This window comes from Sus scrofa, chromosome 1 (assembly GCF_054392235.1).
Source record: "Sus scrofa isolate SSC_HxYL_T2T_F1_AM1 chromosome 1, Sscrofa_HxYL_maternal_Yorkshire_Landrace_v2.0, whole genome shotgun sequence".
Lineage (NCBI taxonomy): Eukaryota > Metazoa > Chordata > Mammalia > Artiodactyla > Suidae > Sus > Sus scrofa.
In genome coordinates, this window is record NC_139383.1 from 205,289,990 (window position 1) to 205,311,336 (window position 21,347).

The 21,347-nt window shown below is 42.6% G+C and overlaps 1 protein-coding gene across 1 annotated transcript in view; it reads left to right on the plus strand.

Moving 5' to 3' along the window:
* Nucleotides 1–18,651: 18,651 nt before the first annotated feature.
* The window catches only part of PPP2R5E (protein phosphatase 2 regulatory subunit B'epsilon), a gene marked incomplete at its 5' end in the record, with an annotated part of 147,761 nt that continues 145,065 nt past the window's right edge, over nucleotides 18,652–21,347 (plus strand). Inside the window, 2 exon segments of the mRNA NM_001244062.1 lie at nucleotides 18,652–18,695; nucleotides 20,831–20,994. Of these exon segments, the coding sequence (NP_001230991.1) occupies nucleotides 20,838–20,994 (157 nt within the window).

A 21,347-nucleotide genomic window follows, 5' to 3' on the forward strand; every position in this document is an offset into this window, starting at 1 on the left:
AGAAGTATGATTCATCCTATTCTCACGTTAAGAAAAAAGGATGCCTGAACTGTATTTTGAAAGAAAAAGAGTTTACCAGATAGACTGGAGAAAGGGGAGAAAAGAGCAACAGAAGGTAAAATGGACGGAAGGAACAACACGCAAAGGCTTAGAAGCACAATATATGTGGTTAACTTGAGTCACGAGCGTGGGACCCAGGCCTTCCTGAATTTCTCTGCAGACACAGTCACAAAACCTTTCTTAGGGTGAGTTACCTCTGCACATGGCTCCTTACATCCCATTATGTCTTGATTTTTCACTCCTTGAATTCTGAGGACTATGTTTCTGGATGCAGTACCACTAGCTATTCCCTGACGTTGTTGATATTACTATTCTGAAGAAATGTTCCTCACTGCCACTGACTTGTCCTGCACATACACGTATCCAGAAGCTCTTCAATCTGAAGCTCAGGCTCTTCTCTGACATTCAGAATATTTGCAAGATTGCTTTGTAAAAATATCCTGGTTAGCTTTTAGCTTTTTGTTTCTAGTTAACAGCCGTTTGTTGGTGTTCCACTCTCTGTCTTTAGTCCCTAGCCCAGGGGCCATGCTGCATTCATTTAGCTTGAGTCTTTTTAAACAAATTTTATTATTAAAAAAAATTTTTTTAGCTTGAGTCTTTTTGTTCGTTGGTTAATTGTTTCCAGCAGGCTCCTTGCTGATTAAACTAGATTTTCTCTCTGAAGTTGATCTCTGTCTTTATTTCTCTTCTCTGGGACAAAATAGAGGCTCCATATTTCCTTAGGGGCTTTACAAATAACGTGGCTTATAGAAGTCAGATGAAATGAGGCCCAGGGCCATTTTTGTTTGTTTGTTGGTTTGGCTTTTTAGGGCCATACCCGAGGCATATGGAGGTTCCCAGGCTAGGGGTCTAATTGGAACTACAGCTGGTGGCCTACACCACAGCCACAGCAACACCAGATCTGAGCTGCATCTGTGACCTACACCACAGCTCATGGCAACACCAGATCCTTAACCCAGCGAGGCCAGTGATCGAACCCGAAACCTCATGGTTCCTAGTCGGATTTGTTTCCACTGCGCCACGACGGGAACTCCCCCAGGACCATTTTTACTTGCATAGTGTTTTCCAGTGTTCAAAGAACTTTCATATTCATTATGCTGCTTGATTCCATCACTGCAACACTCTATTGGCTGGTATGGACAATTATGCCGTCATCATTATATGGATTCGCTCAACACTACTTATGAAGCCTCTTACGTGCACACACTGCTGTGTTCTGAAAATTCAAAGATAGAAACTTATGATTCCTGCCCTGAAGAGACGCTAACAAGATCTTTGGGAGTGGGTTTCGAGAGGTCATTTTGTTTTCTACACTTTGTTTGAATTTAATGATAAAAATATATTAATTGATGGTCAGAAAACTAAAAAGTGTGGTGATGGGAGAGTGTAACTGGGGAATAGGCATGCAAATTACTAATCAGAATACAGTTACCACAGTGCAGCAGATTAAGGATCCAGCTTTGTCACTACAGCGGCTCGGGTCCCTGCTGTAGTTCGGGTTAGATCCCTGGCCTGAGAACTTCCACAGGCCACAGGGGCAGCCAAGAAAAAAAAAAAAAAAAAAAACCAATTGCCTTAAGGGTGGTGGATGTCTAGGAGTTTCAGGAGGAAAGTAGTGGCCTTTAACCCTTAGACGCATGCATGTTAGGAAGGTTGCCAAGTAAATGAAGAAAGGAAAGTGTTCAAGCAGAGGAACCATGAGTCTATGGCTGTGGCGTATTTTCAGGAAACTATGTTTTCAGTGTTGCCTTGCATGAAATGAGGGGCAAATGAACATGGGTTTTAAGTAGGAGGCAGATAATGAAGGCATATTCTAGACAGAGATGTCCAGAAAGTGCCTTGTAGGTGCTGGGAGCCCACAAAGAATGTAATGTTGGGGAATAACATAATCAGGTTTGTATCATTCTGTCGGCAGTGTAGATAAGGGGAATTGACCATTCTCTAAAAGGCTAAAGAGGTCAAATCAATAACAATATCAGAACTCAAGTCTTTTTGACCCAAGTTTAGCAGATATTCCATTAAACCATGTTGATCCCTCTATAGAGCAGTATATAAAACTCAGAGGGTTAAGGATCCAGTGTTGTCACTGCTGTGGCTTGGGTCTCTGCTGTAGTGCAGATTCGATACCTGGCTTCTGGAACTTCTGCATGCTGTGGGTATGGCCATAGATAAACAAACAAATAAATAAAGTTAATTAAATGTCCCACTATATACTCTATTGATTTGCTAGTGTGAATTTAAATTCTTGACTAAGAGGCAGCTATACTCAATACTTTGTAATAACCTATAAAGAAAAAGAATCTGAGGAGTTCCCGTCATGGCTCAGCAGAAATGAATCTGACTAGTATCCAAGAGAATGAGGTTTTGATCCCTGGCCTCATCAGTGGGTTGGTGATCCGGCATTGCTGTGTGCTGTGGTGCAGGCCAGTGGCTACAGATCTGATTCTACCCCTGGCCTGGGAACTTCCACATGCCGAGGGCACAGGCCTAAAAATAAATTAATTAATTAATTAAATAAAAATAAATTCTTGACTGGGAACATCGTTCACATAATCACTAAACAAGTTAACCCCGTGTTTTCTCTCTTTGGTTCTCTCTCTAGGGGGCATGCCCATGAGAAGATGCTTTCTCTTGAATTCCTATCTCCTTTGAATGGAAGAGAGCTACAATTCATTCATTCTTCGGATGTGTGCAGAGCATAGATTCCACCAAGCAATTTGTTCTGGGGCCTATATCCTTTATAAATTCATGTGATTTTTAAGTCTAAATCTATCTTTTATTGATACAGTGTAATCCCATTTCCTAAGATTATATATTAAGTCCAAAGTTGTATGGAGAGCAGCCTTTAGCAGGAGAGCTTGCTACCCTCAGTGTGTTTAGTCCTCTTTTTGCTTCCACACCCCTGTCCCCACTAGAAGGCACCATTCACCTAAGGCACAGCAAGCTGGCCAGCAGGGACTCTTCCACTTGGGCTGACTATGCCTCTGCTTCTGATGCTCTCTACCCATAAGAGGAGGAAAGTACAGTCCTGCACTGTTAGCGCCCTCTCCTGGCTTTTTCTACTTAGAGTGCTGTCCCAGCAATCTGGCAGGACCTTATTAGAATTCCAAGGGTTCCTGGAGCTCCCCAAATTCTCATGGTTACCATGACCCTATGTTACCAGAAAAGATTTAATCTGAATTCATCCTAGGGATGTTATCATCATTCTGGCAAAATTCATGTCATTGAATGTTTTTTTGCCATCTGTGTTGTACTTCCTGCTTGCAGGAACAAGAAGTGCTAAACTATTCTCCCTCATCAATGACAACACCCACTCCTGGGGTTAAGTTCAATGAAGCTATAGCCAGAAACATGTCTTTTATTCACAGACTCAGTTATTCATTTATCCATTTTTGGAGTGCTTATTCTATGCCAGCCACCAGATTAGTTACTTGAAACACAGTATTGAACAAAACAGACAGGTCCTTCCATCATGAATCTCCTGAGCTAGTGACCCTGATATTCAGTAGGGGGGAGGAGAGGTGGATATTAAAAGCGAAGAACAGCTTGTTAACTGAGAATGGGAGGAAATGGAAGCATCTATAGTTGCCAACATTGTAATTGATGCAGCTTATATAAGAAGTTTAAACGTATTTTAATGCTTATATATGAGCATGATTGCTATGTTCAATATAATTAGAGGGAAGGCAGTATGCTGCCTCTTAACATAGTGCAGGAGAGTCCGTGAGAATGGGGCTATTTGTTTAAAAGATAACCGGTTCCTTAAAAAGCTAAATATGGAATTACCATGTGATCCAACAATTCCACTTCTGGGTATATATTCCATAAGAACTGGAAACAGGATCTTGAAGAGATATTTGTGCCTGCATGTTCATCATAGCAGTATACAATTGCCAAGAGGTGGAAGCAGCCCAGATGTCCACGGATAAAGAAAATATGGTATAAATACACAGTGGAGTATTACTCAGCCTTTAAAAAGGAAAACCCATCATATGCTACAAAATGAACAAACTTTGAGGACAATATATTGAGTGAAATAAGCCAGTCACAAAAGGACAAATACTGTATGATCCCTCTTATATGACATATCTAGAACAGTCAAAATCACGGAAATAGAAAGTAAAATGGTGGTTGCCAGGGGGTGAGGGGAGGGAGAAATGGGGAGTTGTTTAATGGCTAAAGAGTTTGAGTTTTGCAAAATGAAAGGATTCTAGAGATCTATTTCCAAGAAATGCAAATTTGGTTAAGACTATCGAACTGTACACTTAAAAATGGTTAAGAGAGAAAATTTTATATCACGTGGGGATTTTTCACTGCAATTGAAAATTTAAAAAAATAATTTAAATAGTTAACATGGTTACCATGGAAGGCACCATGGATATGGTAGAGTGAGTGGGGAGTTGGAATCAACTGGCACTCCCAGTTCCTGGCTGTGTGACTGATCTTGGACTCTAATTTAACTTCTAAGCCTCAGAGTCCTCCCTGGTAAAAGAGAGATTAACTCACTACTTCAAAGAGCTTTGCAGGATTAAATGAGATGATGTGTGTGCAAGCTGGCATACCCTAATTCACTCTTTGGTGATGATGCTGATGGATTTCTCCATTACTGGCTTCCCCACTGCTGCATTGGACCATGGTGGGGTGTTGAGGCACCATGAGAGATTTTGAGCTTCTCTCTTCCATTTGTCCTGCTAGTTTCTCCACTTCCAGGTTACAGATGTTCAAAGTAGAGTGCTGGAGTTTCTGCTATATTGCAGCCAGTTAAGGATCCAGCATTGCTGCAGTTGTGGCTTAGGTTGAAGCTGTGGCGCAGATTCGATCTCTGGCCAGGGAACTTCCATGTGCTGCAAGTGTGGCCATAAAATGAAAAAAATAAAAAAAAATTTAAAGTATTAAAAAATAAAAAATACATCATGTTAAGTGAACAATTATGTTACAGAAGATAATGTGTAGTATAATACCAATTATAGGCAATCCTAAAATATGAAAAAAATTACTACACGCTCTTTAGGAATACATACTTATTTGGTAAGTATGACATCATGGGAATAAAAAGCACCAGATTCAGGGTCATGGTGCTCTCTGAGAAAGAAGGGATGTGATGGGAAACCATTATATAAGAGATTTCCACCATGTTGGTATTTATTTCTAAAGTTGTGTGGTTATATTATTGTTATATTATTCATTATTGCTCTTTATAAATCTACAATGTTTTATGAAATAAAATTTAAGATGATACATATTCCTCATAAAAAATTAAAACAGGAGTTCCTGTTGTCACTCAGCAGGTTAAGAACCCAACATAGCGTGTGTGAGGACGCGGATTCAATCCCTGGCCTTGATCAGTGGCTTAAGCATCCGGTGTTGCTGCAAGCTTCAGTGTAGGTCACAGGTGCAGTTTAGATCTGGTGTTGCTGTGGCTGTGGTGCAGGCCGGCAGCTGCAGCTCTGATTCCACCCCTGACTTGGGAACTTCCATATGCCACAGATGTGGCTGTTAAAAAAATTTTAATTTAAAACAATATCTCAGTATATAACTTAATCTTTACCACCTACCTCTGACCCATGTGTAAAAATATTCATTGCTGGAATTCCCCTTAAGGTGCAGCTGAAACAAATCTGACTAGTATCCATGAGGATTCAGGTTCCATCCCCTGGCCTTGCTCAGTAGGTTAAGGATCCGGTGTTGTCATGAGCTGTGGTGTAGGTCTCAGCTACAGCTCTGATTCAGCCCCTAGCCTGGGAACCTCCATATGCCGCAAATGCGGCCCTTAAAAGCAAAAAAAAAAAAAAAAAGAAAGAAAGAAAGTTTTTGTTTGTTTGTTTGTTTGTCTTTTTAAGGCCCGCATCTGTGGTATATGGAGGTTCTCAGGCTAGGGGTCCAACCTGAACTGTAGCCACTGGCCTACGCCAGAGCCACAGCAACTCGGGATCTGAGCCACATCTTCCACCCACACCACAGCCCATGACAACGCTGGATCCTTAACCCACTGAGCAAGGCCAGGGATCGAACTTGTGTCCTCATGGATGCTAGTAGAGTCTGCTAACCGCTGAGCCACGATGGGAACTCCATGATATTCACTGTTAATTGTTCCAAGTATGTCCTCCCAGTCCTTTTCTAGATGTTTACATTTTATAGATATCTGTATGTTATACATCAGGTTTTCTCCTAATATAAATAGGGTTCTGCTTTACCTATCATGTGGTAATTCTTGCTTTTTTCACTTAATGTTATAGATAACTTTCCATATGAGTACATTAACATCCCACTTGTATTGAACTGCTGAATAGTATTCCATCTATGGAATGAATGGAATGTGCCGTAATTTATTTTACTATCCCTCAACAGATACATATTTAGGTTGTTTTTACTTGCTATTAAAATTCTGCAATAAATATTCCTGGTAACCCTCAGGAGTATTTTTGTTTGAAAAATTTCCAGGGTGAGGAATTTGTATAGCAAAGTTTTCTAAGAATTTATGCTTAGCAATGGAAGAAATCCCAAGGGAAATCTTGTATACCCCTTTATGTAAGAACTTCATATAAGTAAATCACAAAAGCACTAAAACTAATAGAAAAATAAGCTATGAACACTATTAGACAACTTGCAGGAAAAAATATAAATGACTACTAAATAAGCGGAAAGTATTTTTACTATTCTAGCTCTGCGATTGAGATGAAAGTTATAATTAGTTTCAAATTTGGGGTCTATCAATCTAGACAAGATGAGAAAGGGAATAATAGTGTTGACAATGTGGCAGAACTTCGTCAAGGACTTTAAAAATATTCTTATCCCTAGAACATTCATTCCACTATTACAAAATTAATTTGAGGGAAAAAAATCAAAGATGTCATAAGTAGACAATCATTGCATGTGTTTGGGGGAAATGGTTCCTTTTCTTTTTCTTTCCCAACACACATGGAAGATGCATAGAGCCCCCATCACTCATTATGTGGCACATACCTGTGATGTCCTGACCACAGCTGATTGGACCCAGCATGGGCACCTGACCTAAGCAGGGACTCTAGGCTAACTTCTGGCTGCTCTCTGAAATGGTGGCAATGAAAATGTTGCCCCATGTAGCCTGGTCCACAGAGGAAGCCTCTCTTTTTTTTTCTTGGCTGAGCTTGAGGCAGGTGGAAGTTCCCCGGCCAGGGACTGAACTTGAGCCACAGCAGCAACTGCAGCTGCTGCAATGACAACGTCGGATCCTTAACCTTCGGATTAAGAGAGCTTCAGGAAGCCCTTCTTTAATGAGAGAGAAAAATAGTGTACAATCATAGCAAGGGACAGAGACAAAAAAAAAGACCCCAGGGCTTTCCTGTCCTGCTGCTCGTGCCTGCTTGCTGAGGCTGTGTGTCCCTGTGCAGAATTCTAAAACAGTTCCTATCTTTGCTGACACCTGCCCTAGTAAATCCCTGGTAAGGCTCCTGCTGCTTGGACTCGGGAGACAGAAACTTAGATTCTGCCAAGTCCCTCAGTATCCCAGCACAGAGAGTGAGGGAAGTGAGGACCCCAATTTCCAATTCTGAGCGTGGACTAGGAAGGAATGGAAGGAAGAATTTAACACTGGTTGAGCATTTATTAATAAAATGAAGATAATTTATGTGACTCATTTGGATAGTTTCTGGCCTATAGTAAGGAATATTTTATTTTATTTTATTTTTATTATTATTATTTTTTTGCTTTTTAGGGCCACACCTGCAGCATATGGGAGTTCCCAGGCTAGGGGTCTAATTGGAGCTATGGCTGCTGGCCTACACCATAGCCAAAGCAACACCAGATCAAGCCGCGTCTGCAACCTATACCACAGCTCACGGCAATGCCTATCCTTAACCCACTGAGCGAGACCAGGGATCAAACCCGAAACCCCATGTTTCCTAGTTGGATTCATTTCCACTGTGCCATGACGGGAACTCCAGGTAAGGAATATTTTAAACAGGAGTTCTCTTTGTGGCTCGGTAGGTTATGAACCTGACTAGTATCTACGAGGACACAGGTTGGATCCCTGGCCTTGTTCAGCAAGTTAAGGATCCAGTGTTGCTGTGAGCTGGGGTGTAGGATCCAGCATTGCTGTGGCTGTGGTGTTGGCCAGCAGCTGCAGCTCCATTTCGACCCCTAGTCTGGGAACTTCCATATGCCGCAGGTGACAGCCCTAAAAAGAAAAAAAAGAATATTTTAAACAAAATTTAGCTTACAGGTCATGCCTTCTTTTCCCTTTAATTTTTTTTTTCCATTTCCCCTTCTTGGTCACAATGTATTACTCTGGGCTCTGGGCTCCCATAATAATAGTTCTTGATCATAACATCTTGTGATACCCTAGAGTAATAGTACTTATTATGTCCTATTCCTGTTTGAATTTCCCTGGAGCACAGAGTAATTACTTAAATGTTTGGAATGAATGCATGAGGGAATGATTGAGTAAAATAAAGGAAATTTGGTTAGGAATGTTCCCCGATATTAAGAGTTTGGAAGGTTTATTGAAATGTACTGACCTTCATGATGATGAGGATTTCTCTTGAAGCCAAGTACTTGCTCCCATTTGCCTCTGAAGCAGCGACTTTTAATTAACTGTCACTTTTTTCTCTAAAAGGTCAAGACAGCTGGAATTTTATACTCTGTGGTTTTTGTGTTTTTTTGCCATGGCATGCCACAACTTGTTGTGGGATCTCCTCGGTTTCTGAACCAGAGGTTGAACCCTGGCTGTAGGTGAAAGCGCTGAGTCCTAACAACCAGCCCATCAGTGATCTCCCGGAATTTCATACTTTAAAAAACCTTTTTTTTTTCTTTGGCTACCACATGGCATATGGACTTCCCAGGCAGGGATCAGATCCGAGCTGTACTTGTGACCTATGCTGCAGCTGCAGCAATGCAGGATTTTTAACCCATTTTGCTGGGCCGAGGATTGAATCAGTGTCCCAGCGCTCCAAAGATGCCGCCGATCCTTTTGCTCCAGAATGGGAACTCCAGGTAATTTTATACTTTGAATGACTCTCTTCCAAAATACTTTTTTTTGTGTGTGTCTTTTAGGGCCACACTTGCGGCATATGGAAGTTTCCAAGTTAGGGGTTGAATAGGAGTTCAGCTGTTGGCCTATGCCACAGCCACAGCAGTGCCAGATCCGAACTGCATCTGCAGCCTACACTGCAGCTTGCTGCAATGCCAGATCCTTATCCCACTGATTGAGGCCAGGGATTGAACCTGCATCCTCATGGATACTAGTGGGGTTCTTAACCCACTGAGCCATAATGGGAACTCCAAAAATCCTTTTTTTTTTTTTTTTTTTTGGCTGCACCTGCCAGCATGGGGCAGTTCCGGGCCCAGGGACTGAATCTGGGCCACAGCTGTAACCAGAGCCACAGCAGTGAAAATGTGGGATCCTTAACCCACTGAGTCACCAGAGAACTCTTTAAAAATACTTTTTTTTCAGTAATTTGTTCCAGTTGCCAACTGGTATGTTAACTAGGTCACTAACTGTCCAAATCAGAGAATATAAGTTTTATTGACTTTGAAACCCATCAAACAGAACATTTTCAAATACTAGAGGTGACTACTGCCATTTATCCTTGCTTCAAAGCTTTTTAAAACTAAGTTCTCTGAAACAAATCTTTTCAATAAGAAGAAGGTTGCTTTGGATCCACACTGCAACCTAACTCCACTAGCAAAGTGTGCTTCTCACTGAAGACAGAATGGGGCTTCTTTGTTATTTTTGAAAAAAGGCTTAAATATCAAGGGAAATGAGCTCAAAAGATTTCATGTTTTCTATATATTCTATACAGCACTATATACCAGATTGTACAGACGATCTCTCAGGGGGGACAGGCAGTAAAATCATTTAGAATTTCAGGTGTCTATATTCTAGTCTTAACTGCCACCCAAATTTTGTCACTTACTAGCTGTATGATCTACAAGAAGAAACTAAAAATTTCTGCATCTTACTTTCTGCATCTGTAAAATGAGATAAAAGTATTACACTGGGATTTCCCCTTGTGGCACAGTGGGTTAAGGGTCCAGCATTGTCATTGTAGTGACTCAGTTCAAGGAAGGTTCAATCCCTGGCCCAAGAAGTTCCACATGCTGAGGGCGCATTCAAAATAAAAAACAAGGAGTTCCTATTGTGGCTCAGCAGTAATGAACCCAACTAGTATCCATAAGGACATAGGATCGATCCCTGGCCTTGCTCAGTGGGTTAAGGATCCAGCACTGCCTTGAGCTATGGTGTAGGTCGAAGATGCAGCTCCCGGATCCTATGTTGCTGTGGCTCTGGCATAGGCCAGAGGCTACAGCTCTGATTAGATCCCTAGCCTGGGAATCTCCATATGCCGTGGGTTTGGCCCTAGAAAAGTCAAAAAGACAAAAACAAACAAACAAACAGAAAAAAACAAAATAAAATATGAAAAGTCCTTACACTAACAGGTTATTTTAATAATTAAACAGGAGGATACATGTAAAATGTCTGTGCAGTTCCCAGCTTAGAGCGTTCAAGGAATGGGGGTTTATGTTGATGATGGAAGACGATGCCCATTGTTTCTACTTTTTTTCTTATGACATCATCTAAGATATTTAACCTCAGTATTTTATTAGTCTTTCCTTCTGTAAGATGGAGGGAATAGCAGCCTTATATTCAATTACTTGGCCATATCATTAGCAAACAAAGATATGAAAATATGCATAACTTGGTACAGTGTGAAGACACCTGATCCTTGGAAGACCTGGATACAAGTGATGATTGTACTAGTTACTAGCTGTGTGACACTGGCCAACCTCTTTGGTCGTTATCTTTTTTTTTTCTTTTTTGGCTGCACCTGCAGCATATGGAAATTCCTGGGCCAGGGATTGAATCCAAGCTGCAGCTATGACCTACACCACAACTGCAGCAATGCTGGATCCTTAACCCACTGAGCCAGGCCAGGCGTTGAACTGGTGCCTCCACAGAGCCAAACTGGATCATTAACCCACCGTGCCACAGTGGGAAATCTCATTGTCCTTACTTTTGTGTCCTTATGTGTCTACAGATAACATATTAAGTAGTGCATAGGAAAGTGAGCTAAATTGCTATGGGCATGTTTGCAGTTATTATTACCAATACCATATAAGATTGGATATGTTTTTTTTGTTTGTTTGTTTTTGTTTTAGTAACAGTGTAATCAGATTTAAGTTCTTACCCTCTTATATTGTCTTGCCCCTTAAGAACATTTTAGCAGTGATTTATCTTCTGTTCATAGGTTTTACCCAATTTTATTTGATATCTTTTTTTTTTTTTTTCGGTCCTTTTAGGGCCACACCCACAGCATATGGAAGTTCTCAGGGTAAGGGTCAAATTGGAGCTACAGTTGCTGGCTTACGCTACAGCCACAACAACACCAGATCCAAGCCTCATCTGCGAACTATAGCACAGCTCACAGCAATGCTGAATACTTAACACACTGAGCAGGGCCAGGGGTCGAACCTGAGTCCTCATGGATACTAGTTGGGTTCATTACTACTGAGCCACAATGGGTTCTCCTTATTTGATGTCTTAAAAGCAATGTTCCCTCTCTATAATAGATAAGAACCTCAGATGCAATATTCAACCATAGGCTGCACTTTCTAAAATATGGCCTTGATGTTTCAAGTGACACACAAAAATAACTTATTGAAAAGCAGCAGTTTGCTAAGAATAAAACTTATTTTCATGTTGGTAGGTCACTGTACTGTCTCTCCTTGTGTAGGTGTGTTCTGGGGAAATTTAACTCTGTAAGTATAATTCTTAAGAATATCTGCTTTGAGTCAAAATAAAACCCAACAAATAAATTTGGCTTGATAAATTACATTAGGGAAGAATTTCTTGCAGGGTCACTTCAAATGGTTTCCTTTCATACCTAAAATTAGATTTTCGGAGTTCTCATTGTAGCTCAGTGGGTTAAGAACCTGACATAGTGTCTGTGAGGACATGGGTTCAATCCCTGGACTCATTCAGTGGATTAAGAATCCAGCATTGCCAAAAGCTGTGGTGTAGGTTGCAGATGCAGTTCAGATCCTGCATTGCTGTAGCTGTGGCTGTGGCCAGCAGCTGTAGCTCTGATTAGACCCATAGCCTGGGAACCTCCATATGCCATGGGTGTGACCCTAAAAAAGCAAAAAAAAAAAAAAAAAAGATTTCATTTCATTCAACCTATAGAAAGCCTCAGATTCAAGGCCTAAGAGTGAAGTGAGAGATTTCCTCTGTGGCACAGTGGGTTAAGGATCTGGTGTTGTCACTGTAGAGGCTCTGGTCACTTGCTCTGTGGTACGGCTTTGATCCCTGGCCTGGGAACTTCTACATGCAAGTTATAGAAATTCAACTCCAAAGTAACTTGAACAAAAAAGGGAATTCACTGGGTCACATAACTGAAACTATCTTCAGACATAGCTGAATACAGCAGCTCCAAGCATGTTGTTAAAACTTGGCATTTGCCAATGTTTCTTCCACAGTATTGGCTTCCTCCAGGATGGAGAGGGATGGATCTGATATCTTCAACTTACATTATTTCTATGGTGCACAATCCAAAAAGAGGAGCAGCATCTCCCCCAGCTTTCACAGAGCAAATCTTGCAGAAGATCCTATTGATCCCATTGAGTCAGGAACCCACCTCTCGTGGCTAACAGTCACATCAGGATCACATGAAGTGAGGAGTGTGGTCCTCAGAGGAAAATGAGCATGGGTGGGAAACCGATGTCCACCACACTGAGGCCACGCTATCGCTAAAGGCAGGGCTAGTACCTCTGTCCCAGTGCCATTCTGAAGGTTACAGTGAGAAAGAGAAATGGGTAAGCTTGGAGCAAAATAGTTTAAACCTACTTTTTTTTTTGTCTTTTTAGGGCCGCACCCAAGGTGTATGGAGGTTCCCAGGCTAGGGGTCAAATCGGAGCTGTAGCTGCCAGCCTATGCCACAGCCACAGCCATAGCCACAGCCACAGCCACAGTCACTCAGAATCCGAGCTGTGTCTGTGACTTGCGCCACAGCTCATGGTAATGCCAGACCCTTAACCCACCGAGTGAGGCCAGGGATCGAACCCACATCCTCATGGATGCTTGTCGGGTTTGTTAACTGCCGAGCCATGACAGGAACTCCTAGTTTAAAGCTCTTTTATTATTTATTTGTGTATTTATTTATTTCCATTTCTTGGGCTGCTCCCATGGCATGTGGAGGTTCCCCGGCTAGGGGTCAAATCGGAGCTGTAGCCGCCGGCCTACCCCAGAGCCACAGCAACGCGGGATCCAAGCCGAGTCTGTAAACTACACCACAGCTCACAGCAAAGCCGGATCCTTAACCAACTGAGCAAGGCCAGGGTTCGAACCCTCAACCTCATGGCTCCTAGTCAGATTTGTTAACCACTGAGCCACGATGGGAACTCCTAAAGCTCTTTTAAAGGAATATAAAGTACAAATGAAGATAAAGCTCTGAACCGATAAGTCAAATGACCTTTTTTTTTCCTCTTTGTTGTATGCTGTTACATTTAGAATGGATAGATAATGAGGTCCTGCTGTACAGCACAAGGAACTATATCCTGTCATTTATGATGGAACATGATGGAGGATAATAAGAGGAAGAGAGTGTGTACAGATGTATAACTGGGTCATTTTGCTGTACAAAAGAAATTGACAGAATGTTGTAACTCAATTATAGTATTTTTTAAAGTATATGGATATTGTAAAATGCAAATCCGTGTTATTGCTAATGAATGCTCCCCTCACACTTGGTAATTTAGTGTGGAAATGGACTGAAAGTCCTGCCTCTCGTTTTTTTTTGCTTCTTGTTTTCTTCCTGTCACAGAGGGGCTATTCTAGAATATAATTTTGAGGGTGGAAAGAAAGATAAAACTTACATAAAAATTTCTAAGCAGATAGAAAGTAGTAGACTATCCTAGGATGTAGGCCTTATTTACAGGCCAGGAAACCCAGGCTGTGAGGAGTGAGAAATCTGTACTGGGATTCTACCTTGGGTATGTCTGATACCAGAATCTGGGTTCTTATCATTTTGCTGATAATTATACCTCTAGTTCATTTAATTGTGGAATTTGACCATTTTATCAGTTAAGATTTTTGGTTGTGGTACATTGCTTTATGTTGTATCCTATGTGAAATAAAGTACATTTGAATCTGGCATTCTCCTTCCGTTTTTTTGTGGGGTTTTGGGGTCAATTTTCCTTTCCTGTTAGTTGTAATGAGTCCTTCTTCCTCCCTTGGTCCATTAGTGATCAAGAGCCTCTCACCATTAGGAGTGAAACTGGAGCACCTAAACACTGAAAATTTTAAGCTGTAATTATACACATTAATCACACAGAAAGCCATGAATAACCTGTAAATTTTGAGGCACATCTGAAAAGTAATTTCACTATTCAGATTGGGACCCAAAGAAATGTCACTCCTGAGGGTGTTTCCTGTGTAGGTAGGTGTGACTCAAAGAAATAAGCACCACGGTCCCTTGTCTACACTAGTTGTGCATACACCCCTTTTACTGTTTTTCCTGTGAGAGCCACTCTTGTCCTAGGCTTTTCACTGTTTTCCCCCTCAGCTCACAAGCAGCTCCACTGCCCTCACATGCTGGGCCAGGACTGAGTCTTGTCAGCCTAGATCTTCTCCTCCTTTACTGGTTGATGCTTGCTTTGACGATACTTGTGCTTATTACCTTAGCCAGTCTTTAGTTCACCAACCAGTTACCGTTTGATAGTTTGTGTTTTACGGTCTTGTTACATGAACAGCCTGCTGGAAGATTCAGGGTAAACTCATTCTTGAAGTCCAGGAAGTGAACTCCTTCAACTGATAGTGATGGACTGTGTTTTGTTACTTGATAATGGCTTCCCAGATGGCTATAATGTACTTCTTTTTTTATTATCTAGAATAGCAGTCTCCAAACCTTTTTGATCATTCATTCTGATCAGTATATTTTTTGGGAGCAATCGTAATTATTATTTTTTTGGTTGTCCCTGGGGGCATGCATAAGTTCTCAGGCCAGGTATGGAACCCAAGCCATGGTAGTGACCCAAGCCATAGCAGTGACGATGCCTGATCTTTAACCCACTGAACCATACAGGAATTCCTTCAAACAATTTTTAACCAGAAATATGCATATTTATTTATAAAGTATATCATATGCTACTATCATTAGCTTATAACTCAATTCTAATATACGATCAAGGTAAATTTCATTGTTAATACTCTGGATATAAATCCACAAACTTCTTGATCAATTTGATGTTTTTAAGCCAAAATTTAATTGGATTTTATTAAATTTTTATTAGATTGTTATGTTTAATTTTGAAATGTGGCTGTCAAAAACCTGAATGGAATAAGTGTTAGCTCTGCTATTTGCCTGTTTTTCAGTGATTTCCATTTTCTCTTTTACAGCTACATCTGCTTCATATGGAAGTTCCCTTTCTAGGCTAGAGGTTGAATGAGAACTGATGGCCTATGCCACAACCACAGCAACGCTGGATCCAAGCCCCATCTGTGATCTACACCGCAACCTGTGGCAAAGCCATATCCTTAACACATTAAGTGAGACCAGGGATTGAACCAGCATCCTCCCTGGCACTATGTTGGGTTCTTAACCAGATGAGCTACAACAGTAGCTCCTCCAGTGATTTCTTTGCAAAGGATGCTGGTAAAGTTACCTGCCTGTTTTCTACAGATTTAATTAAACCAAGATAATATAATTGGTAAGTCCACTTAACTGAAACTATCAAACTGCAATAAGTTAGTCCATGTTGACAGGGACTGACTGGGTGGGACCACCACTGCCAACTCCTATAAATGGTAAATCCCACTGTTCCTAGAGGACACTTTTCCATCTCCTACACTGTCCTAGCCAGAGAGGGCATTCCATGGGCTGAGTGCGGGGCCATTCATTATGTATATGAAATATTACATAAAATGTTTTTTCAATTGTAACTAAGCACAAATAGATGTCCTCATGCTTTCTTCTTCTGTATCCCAAATGGACTGTCTTGCACTTTACCTGGAATATACATACTCCTAGAATGCATGGACCTCCTTAAGAAGCTATTGGTCCAAGGAACAATCTCTCACACGGGCAAAGATGTTTCCATTTAAAGAAGACCTATTCATTTCAGTTACTCAGCCATTTTACAGAAAGTGAGAGTTTTGAAATGAATGGTCTTTACAGAAATTCATAATTTGCAAGCAAAATCCCCACTCAACAGTGTGAAATGTTCTAAGCAACAGCTGTGAATGTTTCAAACATGTACTACTCTTTGACAGTTCAGTTGTTGCCAAGGGAAAATTGAGTTGGCTTTAAAATCTTCCTTGGTTTAAATTCTGCATTTACCCTTAATCAGAAATTGAGCAATAGGTTCTGCATGGTTGGGACACTGAACTTTTCACAAAGACTGGTATGGGAAATTGAAACATGGAAATGTAAGTTTCCTAAGTTCGGAAGAAGACTGCTGTTCTAGCCAGTTTTATCAGGCCTCAGGGAGGTGAAGTTTTCAGAGCAAACACCAGCTCTGTCTATACAGTGGCCAATTATCTGTGAAGTCAGTAGTGGAAGCCTGTTTCCGTCAAAGAGCACCATCTTTTTGTTTCCCATTTTAGTTCAACACAGAATTTGAAAATTTTTTCACGGTGCCAAAAAATTTTTCCCTTCAAGATCCATTTCTGGGAGTATGCATAGAAATTTGTAACACCTGAGGGTTAAACAGCACAAACAAATACAACACATTTTTTGTTGTTGTCACTCATTTATATGGTAGTTTTATTTATACATAGTTCTATTTCCTAACTGTACAGAGAACATGATATAATGCGAAGGGGAAAGACTAGTCTACAGAATGGCAAATACAATATTAAAAGAAAAAAATGCTGGAGGGAAGATACTAACAGTGCTTATCCCTGGGTTGTAGGATTACGCGCTAATTTTTTTTTTTTCATTTACCAAGTTTTGAACATTTGGAACCCTGACACTTGCTTTTAGCATTAAGAATTTTTTTCTTCCTCCCTACCCCTCCCCCCCCCCAAAAGATGTACATTGCATGCAGTTAAATACAGCTACAGCCCAAGAATAGTCTTTGTAAACGCACCATTTAGCCTTGGGCTCACCAAGGATGCAAACGCATTTCTAAATATTTTATCACCTGTTCTAGCTAGAGTTAAGTGAAGTCTCCGTAAACTCTTTCGGATCCAACTTGCCAACTAGAAGCGGCCGAGCTCCTGCAGTTTGGAGCTGGAGTCCCTAAACTCTGTGCAGCCGTGGGCGAAGCGGCGGATCTCCATAAACGCCTGCAGGTCGTAGCATCAGCTTTCCCACCAGCATAAGCTGCACGTTGCTGGCCCCGAGCAAGGCTCGCAGGAGTTCCAAGGAGCTGGTACTCAAAGTAGAAGTTTAGGGAAAGGAGACCAGGCAAGAAGGAATTCGAAGCGACAACCCCAGAGTGCTGGGAGGTCGGATTTCGGTGCCAGGCCCGACGAGGTTCCTTGCAGAGCGACGGTGGGGGCATCAGGCCGTGCCGAGGGCCCAATGCACAAGCGGCAGCGCATGGGCGGGCGGAGCTTTCTTTTCCTCTGCGCGGCGCCGGTGCCCGTCCTGCGCGGTACTCGAGCCCAAAGGCTAGCCTCATTGCTGAAAGGGGCGAAATCATGGGCCAGGGGCGTCCCCATCCTCAGCCGACTCTTGCCCCTGGATCCTCGGGTTGACGATCGTCGCCTGGAGGCTCCGCGTTACGCGGAAGCCCACCGAATGGATCTGCCCGCCGCACACGTCCGGGCTCAACAAGCTGATCCCGGGCCTGGAGGATCAGCTAACTCAGTCCTAAACGCCTGGCGGAAGCGGCAGCGGCACGGCCGCAGGGTCTCGGCTGCATCCGGGTCCCTCTCGCCTTGGCCAATCTTCGGCCTCTTCTCTTCCCACTCCCGTGTCTCCGCCCCCCAGCCGCCAATCCCTGCTCGCCTCTCAGCCCAACGTGCTGACAGGTGAGTGAAGGCGGGAGTCGACCAATGAGGCTTCGCTTCCCGTTTGAAGCATCCAGTGACCGGGCGCCGGGGGCGGGCTCTGCGGGCCAGAAGGTTCGGCTGCGCGTGTGCCATGGACTCGGCCGCCCGGTGATATTGACAATAGGAGAGAGAAAGGGGCATTGACTGGGACCCTCCGCGGGCGGCGAACGGCGGCTCTGGCAGCGGCGGCTGCAGCTCCAGCGGCTCCTCCTCCTTTTCCTTCCTCCTCCTCCTGCGGCCGCTGCGGATCCCGTCTTCCTCCCTCCCTGCCCCCTCCGCTTGTCGTCGCCGCCGCCAGGTCCGGGGCAACGAGCAGAGGCGCCGCCCGCCGGGAATGTGAACGCGGAGCCGCCGGCGGAGTCGAAACGGGGTCGGTGCCGATTTGATGGGACGGGTCCGCGGGGGAGGGTCGTGAGGCCGCCGCCGCCGCCGCCGCCGCCGCCGGAGCGCAGAGGTTCAGGTCCGGCCGTGAGGCCTAGAGGCGCCGCCGCCGCCGCGGAACCGGAGGGACGCTGCCCCGGAGCCGTCGCCCGGGCTCCCCGCGCCGTCCGGACCGCCCCCCGCTGCTCCGGCCCCGCCGGCCGCCCCCGCTTCGGCCTCTTCCCCGTCTCCTGCCCCTCGGAAACCACAGGTCATCTTCGGATTCTTCTCCAGAAGCTTCAAGGTAACTTGGTCTCTCCTGCACCGCAGCTCTCTGCTGCTTTCAGCCTCCCTTCCTCCTCCTGGTCCTCCGGGGACCTGCAGGCACCGGCCTCGGGAAGGCCTGGCCCGACCGGCGAGGGTGCGGTGTGTGAGGTGCGGGAGCGGGAGCGGGAGCGCCGGCCCCACTTGTCTGATTTACCTGCAGACGCTGCTGGTGATGCCTCTCTTGCCCCTGCCCCCTTTTCTCCACCTTCAGTCATTGGAGGCGCATTCCTGTCCCCTTCATCTGTTGACGGTGGCGGGGGGAAAAAGGGGATTGTTGAAGTGAGAAGGATTCTTTAGCAGCTTATCTTCTCCAAGGTTTGTTTGGGATGACGGGGAGGTGGGAGCAAAGGGAGTGAGCATCCCTACCGACCAGCCCTTTCGCTGTCTTTCTCCTCTACCCCAGTGGCCCCTTTGGATTATCCTGAGTCTTGGAAATGCCCCGTGTCCGGTGATTAGAGGATGATAAAGCTTCGGGGTCCAGAGCAAAACCTGTTTCCCCGGGCTTTGCGCGGACCCGCTGCTACTGCACGTTCAGTTCTGCAGAGCTGTAGGGTTGAGTCTGGGGCCTCGGTCATAAGGGGCAAATGGTTTAAAGATTTTTTTTTTTTTTTTTTTGCTACTGGTAAATCATCTTTAGAGATGGGAGATGAATAAAGAAGAGACAAAAAGAGTGATGGAGGAACAGGATTTACAGAAATCTTGTGTTGTGAGGGTTAAATGAAATTTAAATAATCACATAACAGATTGGAAAAGCAGCCCCTAAATTTACAACATACAAATGTGATGTGGAGCTTCTTGATGATGCAGTCATTATGAAAATTTTAAAGTGATCTCACTTCTTTTATAGTCATTCATGGTTTGCAATTCCGTTTTATGTGTTACATTTTATTTAAGGGTAAATTAGGTAGATTGCTAAAAAAACTTTTTTTAAAAAAGAGAACCAAACAAGATTTCAGAATTCCAAACCTCAACATCACATGGTTTTGTTTGTTTTTTGTGTATGTTTTTGTTATTTTTACTTTGTCAGAATCCAGCTAATCCAGGTAACTTACTCTCATACATTCAGGAAGAAATCCCCTTATTTAGAGGTTAAAAAACACTTTATCTTATGAATTGGAATGACAGGTGAGTAATTGCATTTTAGCATTTCCCCCATATGCATTATTTCTATTAAAGTCTGCCATTAATCTTGCTGGGAGCCTCAATGCCATGGAAATGATGGCATCTGTTTAAATTGGTGAATGAAGCTGAGCTTAATGCTTGTTACTTTTAGGAAATAGCCTTCATGTTAATAATTTGAGAAGGTTAAAAAAAATCCAGAAGAACTGTTCAGTTCCATTAGTTTGATGGAATGAAAATTAATATTTGATGATGAACTTCAAGGGAACTCAACTTGGTTGTCTAAGTAGACTGTGGATTTATGTTTTTATTTCAACTTAGGTACATGATTTCATGAGTTTTGTTTATTAAGCTTTGTTAACTTCAGATGCCTTCATTCAAAAAGATGTTTGAAATTATTTTAATTATGCCTTTTATGTGTTCTGTTTAAGGTAATCTAGCTTGTCCTCTTGTGGTGTGGTGTAGTTATCGTAGCTAGCAGCACATGGCACTACAAATCATGCCTAGGTAATTCAGAAATTATAAATTTCACCTTGTTGTGATACATTGGTATAGATTCCTGAAGTACCATAAGGGTTTCAATTCTAGAGCCCATTCATAACATTACATTTCTTGGGAAAATGTATTGACTGAAGTATTCCAGCTGCAGAATAGCATCAGAATTACCTTAGGAATCTCACAATGTAAAGAGCTTTGCAGTTAGAAAATGACTGTGGTTTGGAAGAGTTTTTTGAGTGTAATGTGGATCTTTAATGCATAGTGTAGTGAGGGCCCCACAGTACATTAGTATTACCATTTTGCCTATATAGTACTTTTGTTCTATTTTCCACCTGGTTTTTGTTTTCCCATTGAACATATGAGTGTTCTTAATTGATTTTATTTGCTTTCTTTTTCACATATTCTCATTCTCAAAAAAAATATATAGGAATTTTAGAATTAGTGTAACTCACCTGTATGCTCGTAATGTGTTGATGACAACCTCTTTCTCTTCAGTAGGGATATGTCCTCAGCACCAACTACTCCTCCATCAGTGGATAAAGTAGACGGATTTTCTCGGAAGTCCGTCAGAAAAGCCAGACAGAAGAGGTCGCAAAGTTCCTCACAGTTTAGGTCTCAAGGCAAGCCTATTGAGTTAACACCTCTGCCACTGCTAAAAGGTAAGGCTCATGACCAGGTGATGGATTCCTTTTCAATTTATCTTTTTATATCTGTATATAATTTTCCTTTTGTAGAGTTCTATATTTGTTAAAATTCTCTATTGGGAATTGAAGAGATGGGATTTCAGACATGTTGAAGTTATTAGTTTGTAACCAGATACACCCACTCCCCTTTTTAAAGGGCTCATTTAATATAAATAGCCATGAACAAATGAAAAGAAACTTATTATCAGGAGACTGTCTCACACTAATAAGTAGAAAAACTCAATGCCACAGAAACTTTAAGATGTGTGGGTCTCTTTTTTTATCTTCTGTTGACATTTAGATGTAAATACTATATGCGGTGACGACTA